At 35.5% G+C, this 16591-nt stretch overlaps 2 protein-coding genes across 4 annotated transcripts in view; both read right to left on the bottom strand.

Annotated features, from left to right (window-relative positions):
• Positions 1–16591, bottom strand: part of LOC123555392 (uncharacterized) — a 120546-nt gene that overhangs the window by 44596 nt on the left and 59359 nt on the right. For all 3 annotated transcript variants that reach the window (XM_053548395.1, XM_053548394.1, XM_053548396.1), the window contains exon 5: positions 13520–13704. In XM_053548395.1, the coding sequence (XP_053404370.1) occupies positions 13520–13704 (185 nt within the window). The remainder of the gene's footprint in view (positions 1–13519; positions 13705–16591) is intronic.
• On the bottom strand, positions 772–12349 carry LOC123555825 (uncharacterized). The gene is made up of 11 exons (XM_053548398.1): positions 12191–12349; positions 11650–11844; positions 10719–10875; positions 5940–6078; positions 5144–5352; positions 4899–4996; positions 3873–4061; positions 3501–3555; positions 3012–3220; positions 2485–2569; positions 772–1921 (listed from the first exon to the last, which is right to left on the bottom strand). Exons 2-11 carry the CDS (start codon positions 11716–11718, stop codon positions 1689–1691), a joined length of 1443 nt encoding a protein of 480 aa, XP_053404373.1. The 5' UTR covers positions 11719–11844; positions 12191–12349; the 3' UTR covers positions 772–1688.

The raw sequence follows: 16591 nt of genomic DNA, 5'->3' as shown, positions 1-16591 counted from the left end.
CGATTCACCGGTTCGATTCGATTTCATACAAATGATTAACCGATTTCAAAATTTAGAAATCGTCCCAGCCCTAGTATGAAAACAAACGACGAGGACATATATTTCCTAACTGTTAAGCATAAAGCTATTAAGCTTGCCTCACTCACTCACTGCAACAATGCGGTCGTACTACATTTGATCCATACTGATTATTACGAAATATCAAGTTTGTTGTATCAATCGATTTTAAACAAACACCAAAGCAGACATTTTTTAATCAGTGTCTTCCTCTTTCATTACTAGATCGTTCAGCACGACTTTTATGTCGTGTTACTGGTACTGTTTAGTTTCTCAGCATGAACATTTCGGCCTGGGTGGTTCCAATACTCCCGCTTTCATAGCTTTGAGTATTGTATAATCACCCCTTGGATATGGTGCCTGCTTTTAAATTTTGTCTTTTGGCAGTTCCTGTGATATGCAGGCTCCATAATCTCAGATCCCCTTTCTAAATTCCAGTTTGTTTAGTTCTGCCCATTGTTTTCTCGTTTAGGGCAAACCCATTATTTTAACTGGGGACCATACGCCGCTTTTCATGGAATTACACACTAGTGTAGCATTGAAGGTTCCATATGCACCGCCGTATGAACAAATCTGCGGATGTCTCTTAAATTGCTTTTTGTACTTTTAGCATGTGTAAATGTTGAGTTCTGCTCAACCCGGGGCTAGAGGGCGTGGACGGTAGCATGCATTTCCACTACCGTCCATGTACAGGCTCAATCAAACCGAGCCTGCAACATTTTCGTTTTTATTGTGTTGAGCGACCTGTGGAGTTTCCATCTTTTCTATTTTAAAAATAATACAAGGGAGCATAAACAGAAAGTATAACAATTATTTGAATGCAGAAATTTGTACGGCATCATTTCCTCTTATGCTCCATCTGCAACAGGGTTTGAATCACAATCAATAAAAAAGATTTACAAGATAAATTAGAAAGTACAATTATTATACTTACATAGAATTTGATTTGATTTTAATTTTTTTGGTTTTATAAAATCATTGAAACAATAGTTATGTTTATTGTTTCAATGTTTGGAAAACTTGGCCACCGATTAACATACTATATTTAACATTAGGCTTATGGCTAGAAATGCAACCATTTAGGCCAAAGAACAGAGGCATAAAACTGATGTTTAAAAATATCAACTTCTGAATATAAGTAAGTAAAAAATATACTGGTAAATAAAAAGCCTATATATCACACAAAAGCATTTAAAATATAATGAAACTATTGACAACTACTACCAGTAAGGCATTTAAAATGTATTGTGTTTGTCTTTCATAGCTGTTTTAAAGTCAACGCAAAAAGTATGCAATGTGCCTACTGGGTTCTGAGTTTTTCAGTTACGTAGTTTTTGTAAACTTAAATACTGAAAGACAAGCGATATGTGCTCAGTTTTGCACAGACAATTTTAGTTGTTAAACTTCAAGTACTACTTAAAATAAGTATGTTCTACTTTTTTAACATGCTTATCATTCATTTCTACAACCATATTTGTCTACGTCTGGCATAATATATAAGGTTAGAGATACATGTAGTTCTAACATAGAAGGTAAGTACTATATAGAGCATATATTATCCACATATAATAGACAGAATGTATGCTGCTGCCGATCAGCAGAACATGTTAAATCTGTACTTTCTGTTTCTTTTAGACACATGTACTCCTAAGATATTCTAGAGAATTGTCACCGTGTTTGATCACTTGGTCAGACTCTCTCCACTCCATCATCACAGCTATATACTGACGTTTGATGTTATCCGAATGTTGTTTGATGCATTGTGATATACGTTTGCTGTCTAATCCAAGATCTTGGCCTAATTGCTGAATGTCCTTTGTTATTCCTTGAGCCAGCTCAATTAGCACAGAATCCGACAGATGTTCTATGTATGAAATAAAACATTAATGAAATTAACATGAAAATGGTTGGTAATGGTTTGAATAAAACATCAAACATAGAATAGCGCTGGCTGTAATAACCTAGCAATAACTGCAATACTCTGTTCAATAGTAAATGAAAAAAACATTGCATTGTAATCCAATTATGCGTCTTATTTCAAATGAATGCATCTAGATAAATAGGAATTACATTTAACAAGGTCTTTGTGGCCTAATGGTTCAAGTAACTGACTACAAATCACTTGTCAATCATTATACTGCAAAGGATGTAGAACCCGACTTCTTAGGTAGAGTGTTTGTGACCCTACTAAGATTCTAAATCGTACACAGATGAAAGCATGGTACCTCCATTCACAATAAACAGCATTTGACTTGTCGTACAAATATTTGACTACCACTGGATCCGATGTAAATGCGTACATATTATTATTTTTCACAAATCTGCAAAACTGTCCCTAAAACAATGTTTGCTGTTTTTTATATAAAAAACAAACGTCACCTTCGACGTCAATTACGCAAAGATTTGCAACAGTGATCATTAGTGTACCTTTCTGAAAACGTACAAAGTCCAAACATGACTCTGCAATATCCCTATGTCCGTTATATCTTAAGGCAGCCGCTATGGGTTCCAACTACAAAAGAAAATATTTGATTTTTTCATTGTTTATCTACATTGCCATTTACCCAGTTTATTCCAGCAATTGGTAGCAGACGATCAGGAAATCAGATAACCCAATAAAGCTAGCAGCAAAACGAGGATAATATCTACATCATACATAAAGAAAAGAATCACAAAGATATACTGGCTATCAGCTTATGTGGTTTGATTATGATACTTGTCAGTCCATATACGAGAAAATGTGTCAATGATAAATACAAACTAAACACCTAAGGCATCTTTGGTTTTTACTTTTAATGTCAGGCTTACATGTGTGAACTTGCACTTTGTTTAAAGAGTGGTTGTCTGTTTGCATTTATTTGACGCCAATTTGCAAGACATTATTTTACTGACGGAATACCTAAAGGTTATTAAATAATCTGTACCATCGAGCTTACGCTTTAATAGTTTAATACCTTGTCATCATGCACGGCTTGGGCCTTCATCCAGTCCAGCAACATTGCTCTACATACTGGTTCTTCATTATCTTCAACTGACTTTCTTTTAGCTATTCTGTATCCTGAACTGAATTCAGAATGACCAAGTAAGGATCGCAGAACTGCCTGCCAAATTTCTGTGTCATTTTTGCACAATGTTTCAGATAAATAAAATGCCAGCGAGTTAACTGCAACATATAAAAGTTGAACAGATGAACATTATTAATAATGCTACCTTGCATTGGACATTTTCTCATTCGGGACATAACTCATTCAGGAATTATCACCCAAGGATATATTTTGTTCTAATTCATGGAAAGAAGTTCCATAACTGACTCATTTACTTCTTAAATATTTTATTATTTTGCCATTTAAGAAATTATTGATTCTATATCGTATAAATGGGTGTTAATTTACACATGTTCAAGAATTAAAAACAATAACAGAATTTGATTCTCTAATACTTACGATAATACGGAAATCTGACGCGTGCTACACCAATTGCAGTCCGTGGTCGTACCGGCTGAAATGTTTCAAATGTCACAAGTACTAGCAATGTTAGTTTTAAATATCATTCCCTGGAAATAACGTAGGAGAAATTGAAAAAAACTACAGTTAGGACTGGGGAACATATTTAAAAAACAATGACTTTACAAGCAGAAAAGCGTTGTAATTAAATGTCAGGAATCATAATGTCCTTACGGTCTATTACATACTTCATATGTGTTGTGTATATAAATGCCAAGTATAGCAAGTGTAGATTTATTGTTGTGGGTTTACAGTTCATGCCCGATGTATGGAAATTTGAGAGACTAAATTATGAAAAAATACATGTCATACCTTTGGGAGGGAAACTGTTAATTCAACTGAACGTGAGAATGACGTTTCTGAATTTACATGTCTCCTCAGCACAGTACATCTGATTGTTCCGACATATGCTGGAAGATCTTTTTGTTTCCAGGAATCCTTTACACGTAGTGTCAGGTCAGTCGCAACACCTCCCATGTAAGTCAAATACGTTAAAGGCACCTTACAAAAGACAACATTTTATTTGAAAAAAAACATTCTCTCAGATAAGGTATACCTCTACGAAGTACCGCATTATATAAAGTGTATTCAAAGGATTGTTTATCAAAGTTCAAAAGGAAACCTGGCAGTTGTGTCATTTCAAATATTGTTTTTGTTTTCGTTAGGTGTAATATCACACCGACGCAATAATATGACGACTTTCCAGCTAGTGGCTGCAGAGGAGGACATCATGTGCGCTTTAAGGCATAATTTCAGATACCTGAATATTAATATCGGCCACCTTAAGCCACATGGGTAGATTTCTCAAATGAAACGAGGTTTCGACCACACAGCGAGGTCTTCCCTGTGCATACACAGCGAATCTGCTAAATATGCAAAGATTCCAAATAACGGACATTAAAATGAATTTGAAACAGAACAACTGTTAAAAGCATATCAACATGGAATATATTACATATCTAACACCATAATCATGTAAACAAAACTTACATTTTGTATAATTAATATTGATATATATATACATGTATATTGTGCGTTTTATTCAGCCTAGCAGGACGGAGTTGATCTCTGACTTATGCAAATAATGGTAATCTAAAACAAGAAACGAGCAAAATAGGTAGAGCAATAAAATTGTTTAATTCCGTAATCTTTCGGTAACATACAACTAAATTTCAACACTACATTAGTTACAATGTAAAGTAGATGGCCACTGAATAAATAATCATGTTGCCGTTTATACTTCATATCCTGCACAATAATGCAGCGGACCGCCACGAAACCCACTCCGCCCCGCCAGGTCGGTTAAAACGCACAATAACTAATATATTTAAACATTACTTGTTCATTTGGTTCTGTTGTATTTTCAATGTTCCCCGTGCAGATGATCTCCAACTGCTGGCCTTCCTGTAAACTGAATTCAGCGCTAAAATCTGGACCTTGAAAATATTATTACTGAGAACTACATATAAAAGTTATGGTTTTTAAAATGCACGCACATAAAATGTCAGTCCTTAAAATGTTACAAGAATAGCATCCGAGGTTCATATTCTATTAGAAATGAATTGACTGATATTTCATAATACCTTCTGTATATCCATTCTCCTTCAGAAATTCTAATGTGTCCTTGATAATTTCCCGTCTTACGATTCGTAATGCACATTTCTTTAGATCATCCTCATGCTGTTTAACAATCATCACAACGACAGTCTTGTTAATACAAGTATGCAAGGCCTCTGCAATGCTGGGTACATTTTCCTTCGGAAAACTTGATGGCATATCTAGCTCCATTATACTATAAAACAGGTCATACTACAATATGTTATATCAATACATTTGGTGTAATATTGAAATCAAAATGTTTGTTTGGCGATTTTTTTTTTTTTGGTTAATGTCTCTGCCTAAATACATTTAATATTATGCCCACTGCACGAACGCCTTCTTCTTTTATAGGTGAAATTAGTATACATCCCTTTCAACTTACATTCTGTCATTTGTAGAAGTTATTGGCTGCAGAAGTTCTATTCGTTAGAATCCTGTATACACGATACCACATTTACGCGTTAATTTCATGTCATCATTATATATATTCAAAAAAATATAGTAACAGTTTTAAAAATATGATTAAATTGCATCCTGCCTTTGTATATGGAATGAAAGTTTGATTAGCAATAGATATAAATGGTCCAGTTTATTACATTGTCTTACCGTGAGGACATTATGATTCCCGAACATTAACGACATTGATTCAATGAAAATAATGAAAGAATATTATCGACGACGTAACATTCCTATGATATGAATTCAGTGTCTTAATAAAGAAAACTGATCATAATTCTGAGCAAATATATTATCAAATACGTAAGGAAGTGCTATACGTACGTGTATTTTTCTCGACCTGCAGGAAGCATTACTGTTAGATCGTCCTGATGTCCTTTAAATTCAACATCAGCAAACTTCCATACTTTGTCTTTTGTTGTATACATCTGGTATGTCTTTCCACGTTGAAACTTCCCATCATCTTAATTTCAGCAAAGTTTACATTAACAGATACCAAATTTTATTTCTCTGTTAAAATTATACAATATGTAAAGTCATTCCAATCATTAACAAAGGGACAAAGCCCCAAATCCAAAATGCTGCGTTCCAAAGAATATGCGCTTATCTCATAAAATATCAAAAGAACTACAACACCGTTCGACCGAGTCTAGTGAATGCCGTTGATCTGCCGACGACAGTACAGTATATATATGTACCAATTGTGGTAAAAGTGGGTATTGGCCTGATTTTTACATTTTCCTGCACTATCGTAGCAAAATGTATTATACAGATTGATTCCCTGTTTGAAAAGGACTCTACCAACGAAATCATGGCGAAAACAGGGTATCATTAGCGAGAAACTGCAGAAAAAGTGTGCAAATGTTCGACAAAATAAATCATTTGATTAATCAGCTGCAAATATTCTTTTTTATTCGCAAACCTGAAATATTTGAAATTTTCCTTAATAAAGGCCAAACATTTCTCTGTAACTATTCAAAACTGCAGCTTCCAATTTGGTTTATCTGCAAAAATATTTATTTTTAACCACGAGGATTCACAGAATGGAGTTAAATCAAAGATGACACGGTCAGTTTTCTCATTCGAAATAACGCATGAGACTATTATGTTTTGTAAAAGCTAGGGATTCCACTTCTTATCTCCAGACCCTTATTCTAGAGATACGACTCCGACGTTTTATATTAGCCGTATCTCCAGCGATAGTTTATTTTAATACAAGTGTGACGACAATGATATTTTACTTAGTCGTCTATGACGGTGTATTGTTATAAATTAATCAGTGTCTAGATCACAGGCACCAGAACAGAAAGAAAATACCTCTGTACATGTTATACCCTAACCCTAGGTATTCTATAAGAACCATGGTCATGAAGGGGAAAATATACTAACCCGTTTCAATCGTACATTTCTCAACTAAAACGCGCAGTTCGTAGAATGGGTACCTAGTATATTGAACAAGCAACTATTTATCTTCCATCGTGCACCAGTCACATTGTCTCAATATTCCATATTTCTGAGATTATCAACATATTTTATGCTTTCGTCAACGTTACAGAAAAAACTTGCGTGAACATCCGGTCTAGAGGTCACGGCAGTGTGCACATGTTTGGCGAAATGTAAACAAACAAAAACAGAATAAAAAAAAACACACAATTTTACACCAAAACTCGAAATGATGAATGAAATTCATCTTGTATATGATCTTTAATTTGAAATCGTACATTGGTCTGCATCTGTTCTGTTTATTTTATTCATGTTGCACATTTATGATGCATTTTCACATTTTAGCGAATACGTGTAATAAAATGAAACTTGACATACATTTTCACAACAGCCAATCAGAATGGTTTTGTAATCTAGAACAGAACTTTACCAGGGCAGTTCAAGCAAGATTTTTTGTGCAACGTTGAAATAATTATAAACTCCGCGTTGTTTTTCTAAGATAAGACGTATTGAAGAAATGTGACCGGTACACAACGGAAGATAAAGTACCGCTTGTTTGATATCCATAGTACAAACTTACCGAACTGCGTGTTTTAGGTATAAAATGTGCGATTGAAACGGGTTTGTATATTTTCCCCTTCATGACCATGGTTCTCATAGGATACCTAGGGGTAAGGTATAACATGCACAGAGGCATTTTCTTTCTGTTCTGGTGCCAGTGGTCTAGATAAGGGTTGTAACAATTAAACCTAGGTTTGCCTTCATTGTTTGCCAATAATGTCTGGTTAAGTTTAGGATTTTTTCACCCCAAGAAAACGTCGTGCTTTGGAGGACTTTTTTATTTGTACATCGCCATTTCTTTCAGGCTGTGAGCGATGTTCATGAGGATATTGATAGCTGTTTGCATACGTAAGATCATCGCGCACTGGCCTTCAACGACTTTTTCTTGGATTTTCCTCATTTAACTGAGTTCCATATTTTAAGAAGGTTTACCATTAGAAGACATTCTCGAGCGGTCAACTTTCGACGGAAATAGTTTAAATAATGCGACCCATGAGAATCTGTACAGTGTCATTTGGTTCATATACTGGGTTTAGTCTTGAAGCGAATATTTCGTCTACAGAATGTACCTCCACTATATCTGATTCACAACCTGCTTTTTTTGTTGATCTGGTAAGGAGTTGTTGTTGTCTTGATTTTTGCCTTGATCAGAGAGCTTTAGACAAGGGTAACAACATGGCCATGTGGCCTTTTCAAAGTAAGTGCGATACACAATAACTTGACAACAACAATTAGGGCTGAAAACAAACCGAATGATCTGGTTCCAAGCAAGGGTTGATTGCGCTGGATAGAAAAGCCACGGCTGTGGTAAGGGAGGTAATCAGCATACTGGAAACCGATCTTTAATCACAATCTTACAATCTATGAGCGACGGACAGATATTCATCGCATGCTGTAGTACACCATATATCATAAAACGCAAACACATTGTCTGCCCCTATTCCGAGAATTATAAATAACGACAGTATATGAAAGTAGAAAATGCCAAGGTGATATATCAAGTTCCTTGTAAAGAAACTAGCAAAATATGCTCAGAATTGCAAATCCTACTATCCATAGTGACCTGGTGTGTAGCGGTATAACAAGAAATATAAAAAATAGAGAAAAGTGGAAATTTCACAGGTCGCCCAGCACGACAAAAACGAAAATGTTGCAGGCTCGGTTTGATTGAGCCTGTTCATGGACGGTAGTGGAAATGCATGCTACCGTTCACGCCCTCTAGCCCCGGGTTGAGCAGAACTCAACATTTACACATGCTAAAAGTACAAAAAGCAATTTAGAGACATCCGCAGATGTATTCAAACGGCGGTGAACATGGAACCTTCAATGATACACGTGTTGAGGCGTGTAATTCCATGAAGAGCGGCGTTTGGTCCCCAGATAAAGTGAAGGGTTTGCCCTAAACGAGAAAACAATGGGCAGAACTAAACAAACTGGAATTTAGGAAGGGGATCTGAGGTTATTGAGCCTGCGTATCACAGGAACTGTCAAAAGACAAAATTAAAAAGCAGGCAACATATCCAAGGGGTGATTAAACAATACCCAATGCTATGAAAGCGGGAGTATTGGAACCACCCAGGCCGAAATGGTCATGTTGAGAAACTAAACAGTAAAGCCATAATGACCCCCGCCCAGAGTACCTCTATCATTGTTAGGTTCCTGGCATTGTGCATCCACATTGCTTCGGAACGGTATGAAAATTTGAAATCAGCTTCCATGTTTAAATCAGTGGTACTAATTATCTCGTGCGTTATTTGGAATGAGAAAACTGACCGTGTCATCTTGGATTTAACTCCATCCTATGAATCCTCGTGGGTATTGACAAGAAAGAATCTAAAATCGTCTCTCGTCGCGTTGTTTGTTGAAGCTTCATACATAATTCCTTTAATATTGCCATAGTTTCTGTCATTAGAAACAGAGCTTATATTTAGAATTACAAAACACATAGATCTACTTGATTTTGAAACACAGTAAAGATCTTCCGTTGGCAGTGCGTTTTTCAATGTCACTGAATGTCAATAATAGTTTTGGGCTTGCTTTTTTCAGATTAGACAAAATATACAAAAAAAGTGTCATGCGCTTATTACAAACTCTCTGCCAAATCAGGCTGCAATAAAAACAAACATTAAAGTAAATTTCCAAAAACCGGTAGTAATCGTTGAAGAGATAAATAAGATTTCCACTTGACTGCCGTTCACATTATCCAATCCACAGATCTAGCTGCATTCATCTGTACCAAAATTTGAATATTAACGGCCGTTGTCTTTACCTAAATCATCAAGGCGTACCAACTTCAAAAGTAAAAAAAACAACTCTTTGCAGATAAGGGAATTGGAAGCTGTGGTTTCCAGTAATTAGAGAGAAATAATTTTATTATGGTATATTTCAGGTTAAAAAGTGAATATCAATAAGAGGCTGCTAGACTTTGATCGTTTCAGTCTCTAGGAAAAAAGCAATAGGAAATATAAAAAGTAATATCATATATACCAAACAATCTACAAATTAGCGTCTTTACTCATGAGATACTAAATTTGTGATCATATCAAATGCGCAGAAAACCGGACAAATACCACATCCGCACAAAAGATATTAAATTACTAGGTAATATGGTATAATGATAAACCATAGGGAAGTTTGCACTGTTAATTTACATGAGGTAAAATACTCAAGTATAACAATGATTATAAAACAAACAGCCAACTAAAATAAAGAAGAACACAGTGAGGCACATATTTTGAAATGTTAATGGCAAACGCATGTTAAATTTCAACCGAAATTCATTTTTATTCCCACCATCTTTCATACTACAGTACAGTGCATTTGAATCCCAAACACGCCTTATGGTAATATGACATGATAAGGAAACCACATATAGAATGTGTAAATATGTAAAGAGCAAACGAACATTTATGAACCAAAAAAGCGTGTACGTTATGACTTTGCAATTCAAAATCATAGCAGCTCAGTCAAAATTGTATTTTGAAATTATCTATTCTATATATTTATCTATTCTAGGAAACAGGAATGATGTCTAAATTATATAAAATAAACATAAAGCGTTATTTTGCATTTCAGAAAACTTTTCAATATTATACTTACTTTGTTTCTTTGTTGATTTCATCAGGTCAACTTCAATGGCCTTTCCTGGGTGTTTTCCGCAAATGAGAGTAACAACAGAACTTACAGCCAGTATATTGTCCAAATCTTTATTGTCCTTAACAAAGGAGGCAAGTGTCTGTTCGGATACAGATTGAACCTGGATTCAAACATAAATATTTTTCAGACATAGTGTGACTAATTTTATTTATATCGTCACAGAAGCTCCACCAGAGGGTAATACTGCTATTAACTGACAAAACGGCAACGTGGCAAGTCCTGTGGACCCCTTCTGGCATTGATCTTAACATGTTCATGTGTATATAATCTTAACAACACAATTATTATGGCGGGAATACCTCTGCCAAATGTACATGATATAAAATAATGGCAATGAAGTTATGCCTCATACAAGAAGAGTCCTTTTCATTTCATATAATGACAATATCAGGAATTTAAATGCAACAGACAAATTGCTTTGTTATAAATTATAAAACTGGTTCCAAAATATTGCATCGCCAACAAAATGTATAAAATATAGGGACTTTGCCGATGTAGCTGAGGCTACATACATCACAAAACTTTAAGGGAACGTTTCCTTAAGTTTAAAGATGGCTAGATTAATACAAAGCATATCAAACAACACCTGTGAGATCTATACCAAAGTCACATAAATCAAAACTATGAAAAATTAAAAACGATTAAGACGGTTTATGTATGTATGAACCTACTGATCTCTCGAGATATTTGATTTAAAGATTATATAATTGATATGTTCATCTTGTTTTGATAGACTTAGATTAGATAATAGTGGAACAACGGTAACAGACAAATTGATAAAAAATTATTTTGATTTAAGTTCAGTTATAACACATAACTATCCTGATTCTTTTTTTTGACAAAAATGTAAATATATCAAACACGTGATACCAACCATTAATTTCAGTTCCGTTCTTGAGCCAAATGCATTTCTTGGAACGAAGAGCTTAACATTCTTGTCCATTGTAGAATAAACTGATATACCGGGCTTATCAACTATAATAGTTTGACATCTTGGTCTTGTTACTACAATGGCTTTAAGTGAACTGAAGTCATTCACTTCTACACCAGCCAGTTTCTTTACCACTTTCTACAAAAGGAAACCTTGATATCAAGTGGCAGTAGAGAAATGTCTTTTTACTGTATTTTAATCTATAAAATATTTCGACATTGTAAAACATTACACTGGACAAACATACATTTTTGTCTTATAATGAATTAAACTAAAAAGATAAATATTTTACAATTAATTATTTAAAAGAAGATAAAGCTGTGTGACTAGTCCTTGTTTATATATAATGTCGTGTTAATTGAATTTATCATAGTCCTCGGCGATATAGGACCATTTTGTGTCGATTCGCCGTAAAACCCAACTCACTTATCATAGACATTACAAACTTGAAGGATTTATCAAATTGTCTTTGAATTGCGCATACCTCTTGTTCCTCAATATTTGACGTCGTAGGTACTAGCGAAACTGTAATCCAGTCTTTCTGATTCAATGAGATTTTGACCACAGTTTCGTCGCTTGAACTAAATCCCGAGTAATGTGGGATATATATCCTCGTCGGCACCTATGCATCAAGTAGAGTAGAGAACTTGTTATACGAAAATAATTTTACAAAACGGTACCGGGAAGTAAAACATGAATTATATATAAAGTCCATTAAACTACGAAACTAAGTTATAAATGCAAACACTATAGATGAATCCAAATACATCGACCTGCGGTGGTCTAATTGATAAGGCACCTGCCTCGCAATCATCGGGAGGTCAAAGTTTCGAGTCATGTCATAGGCGGGACTTGTTACTGAAAAGAGGCCGGTTGGTAAGCCGCCAGTTATTTAAAAACTGGTAACCGATTGCCTACCTGCATGGTGCCTATCATTAAAAAAAGTAATGCTGTTCAATGTATGTAGGTGCCTCATAAGCCAACTTGGCTGGTACTTTCAATTGGGCTGTCGCTATCATAAACAAACACTGTACTTTTCTTACTTTTTACATCAACGCAATAGTGTGTCATAAAAAGGAGACGTACTACACATCTTATGAGGCAAAACATAATAAAGACTCCTGCAAGAAGAAATGGTACGATAGGTGTATAATAAGTAGTGACAATATTACTAAACACATTTTAACATTGATCATTTAATCTTTACGCAGTCAACATAAGTGGAAAAAGAATGTCAGTAAATAAAATCTATAAAAAGATCCTTCGGAAGCATAGACTGCAACCTAGCAAAATAATAGCAGACTCGGTTTGATTGATTCTCTGTTCATGATAGGTAATGAAATGTGTTACCTCTGAATGAAGAGTGCCCTTTAAAGAATGTATGTCAATAATCGAACTGACAGGCTTTTCGTGCAGTTCAAGTGTCTCTATTATAGAGTCAACTTCATCACTCGCACAACATTCTAGGTCGTCTTTTTCAATGCCACCAGGAGGCGAAGCCATGACGCATTTGACACCACCATGGTACGCCCGTTTTCCATCTACTTCATCAAAATCCCTGTGGTAGCTGTTAATGATGTCCGCAAATGAAACTTTAACATCGTGTTTTACAACGTAACCTAGTGTCTTACATTTGGCAAAATATGAATAAGAAAACTTAAGGTCCGCGTGAATCTAAAGTGATTTTTTTCTGTATTTTATTCTGTATTCTGATAGCTAATATCACAATATTCCACAAATCGTCTATTACTTTTAAAAAGACACAACTCAATTTAATTTCGGAATTTGTTCAAGTTAAATGAACGAAACTTACGTCACAGGTTTCCAGTTGTTAGGGTCTTGTCTCCAAGCTCTTTCTTCGGCCTCTTTCTGTAACCGTTCTCTTTCTCTTCTTTCTGCCTCCAAACGTTGTCTTTCTTCTTCTCTCTTTCTAGCGGCTTCTTCTTCACGGCGTTTTCTTTCTTCTTCTAACCGTTTTCTCCTCTCTTCCTCTTCCCGCTTTTAATAAGGTATTATTGAATCAATAGAGAAAACAACTATTATGTTTTATTCTCACCTCTTTACTATACTTACACATAATATAAATGCAAAATGTTTTAAGCTGTAGTATATTTAATATGAGTAAGATAATTATTTTACATAGTTCATCAGGATAAGATTTAATGCCACTTCATTTACTTATCAAAAATTAAAAGGTAAGGCTTGATTGTCAGGAAACATTAAGCACATTAAACACAGCTTCAACCACACATCATATAGTAGTAGGACCACGACAAGAAGGAACTGCAGTGGGAAGATACAACAGGCAGCAGATCCATCAACAAGTACATTTTATTTGTTAGAAAACTGTATCCCTGACGAAGGGCTACTGTAGGTCGTGAAAAGAGAAGGGAAAACAAGGGGGACTATTCGACAGGAAAATCCACGTTCCACATAACTCACTAACAACAGCACTCACTCAGATGTGCAGTGCACAGCACATACACAGGCACACACAGCGCTCAAACTGGTGTGTGTGTGTGTGTGTGTGTGTGTGTGTGTGTGTGTGTGTGTGTGTGTGTTCGGGTTTAACGTTTTTTTCAACAATTTTTCAGTCATATAAACGACGGTGTCTACTTGTAGCAGTGAGCACAATGCCCAACATTATAGTGCTGCCCCACTGGAATATCACGCCGTAGACACGTGGCATGATACCCCACCCAGTCACATTATACTGACACCGGGCTGACCAGTCCTAGCACTATCCCCTTAATGCTGAGCGTCAAGCGAGGAAGCTGCTAGTACCATTATTTACGTCTTTGGTATGACGCAGCCGGGGATCGAACCCACGACCTCCCGCACTCGAAGCGGACGCTCTACCACTAGGCTACCGAGGCGGTCAAACAAACTGGTATATGGTAGGTAGGTTCCTTAAGGAGGTAGGTTACCTTCATATTTGTATGTGCGCATGTCCAACCGGAAGCTAACGTGACGATTTACGACGACGTTTACGACAAATTAAATGTGTTTGTATATTCATTCTCCTGAAAACAAATCATGAACCTGCCTCCGATCTGATACTTTATGGTTTAATAATGCAGAAATAACGAAACAATTGCCGCAGAAACGCTTCAAAACAATGTTGCCTTAAAATGACGTCATTGACGTCATGGCGTTACGTGTCAGTTACCGCGCAAAATTAATAGCTTTTATCTTGAAAGTACGTAATTATGTGCATTTTCTTTATTTTAACTATCTTCAAATAACAAATATTTGCTGAAATATTTGTTATGAATCTTTTGCTCTGAATAATCATCAATATTTTGCTTCTTTTATGTAGTTATATTGAAACGTTATGCGGACTCTAAGAAAATGGATGATGGTAACCAATGTTATTTGGAATATAGTTGGATGAAAGGTTACTTGTAACGGCCATTTTCAGATAAAAAATCTAGCAGTTTGATTTGTAATACCTATTTTTCAGGTTCCGTTGATAATTTGTTACTTATATACTAAAAATAAGATCTAAAACTGTTGAAATTTCAGTAGAAAAATGTGGTTCCTTCAATTTAATTGATGTTACCATGGAAACGAAGTCCGTGACCTATGTATCTAAATGTAAAATTCAAAAGTGTTGTCACTGGTCTATTTAAGAAACACAACTTCGGCTTTTTATTTTCATTTCAACAATATCCATTAGAATAATATCAGCATGCTGAACGATTTTTCCATGAAAAATGCCAGGCGAGGGGTACTGCCGTATGTATTCTAAGCTGTGAAATTTGTTTGAATCAACGCAAATAACAAGAAAATATAACTTACGTTAGAAATAACATGTTTTAAAGCTACATTAACTAGAAAGATAATCTTATTCAATATTTGTTTATAAGAAATTACGACAAAAAGCAAGATATAAGCTATTTCAAACATCTCTGTTGCCATGGTTACTGTAAACTTTAAGAAAAATAGGGTACCATGTAAAGTGCATGGTATTTTGCTTATAATATTTCCCAAATATTCCATGTTAGTCATTAACAGAATGCCACTTAAGCCGTCGGAAACCCCTATTTTTATACATAGTTGTTTAAAAATGAGAGAAAATGCGTTACCATGGAAACACGAGCCCCGCGACACATGCATTTAAAGCTTATATTAGAAAGCTAACGTGCATACTAGTAAAATTATCGATTATGCAGACTTCTACGGATATCAATGAAACTAAAATACACTGAAAAGTGTTAAATATCCGTATTTTCCTTCTTCTTTTAATATGAAATACCTTTAGAGGGGCATGTTCTTCAAACCTAGATAAAAATTGAATTTGAAGGGACAGAGACAAACGAAATTGAGATTGTAGCAGGTAAAACTTCATATTACACGAAATACAAACAAATGTTGCGGTTAAACTAACTTGAATTTACCCTTGTAACAAGGTAACCTACCTCCTTAACCCACTCATAGTAAAAACGATACTGGACCGTAATAAATGTATGGAGATAAGGGTGCTGAAGCTACCAACATACAATATACTGTACTTAAAATATACATGTAATAAGAAAACCACAGAAAGCAAGCTAAAAACTAAGGCCCAGTATCCCATATCAAAGAAACTGGGGGGTTTAAACACGTTTTTGGAATGCCAACCTCGAACTTACCCTATCTTCAACACGTTAGACAAGACAGTGTAATAAGGAAACTTTCTACTGTGAAAAGCACTTACATAAGTGAGTAAGACTAGGGTCAATACGAAGTTACAATAACGTAATGTACAGTTGTGGACGCATTGGTCAAGAGGGCTAAGACGCTTTCCTACGGAGGTGAAGGCCCCTAGTTCGAAACCTGGCTACTCCCATTGCGGTGTGTCCTTGGGCAAGGCACTTTATCACGATTGCCTCAGTCGACCCAG

The sequence above is a fragment of the Mercenaria mercenaria genome, chromosome 7, assembly GCF_021730395.1.
Source record: "Mercenaria mercenaria strain notata chromosome 7, MADL_Memer_1, whole genome shotgun sequence".
Taxonomy (NCBI): Eukaryota; Metazoa; Mollusca; class Bivalvia; order Venerida; family Veneridae; genus Mercenaria; species Mercenaria mercenaria.
The sequence above is the reverse complement of the archived record's forward strand: the minus strand, read 5'-3'. Positions and strand labels throughout refer to the sequence as shown.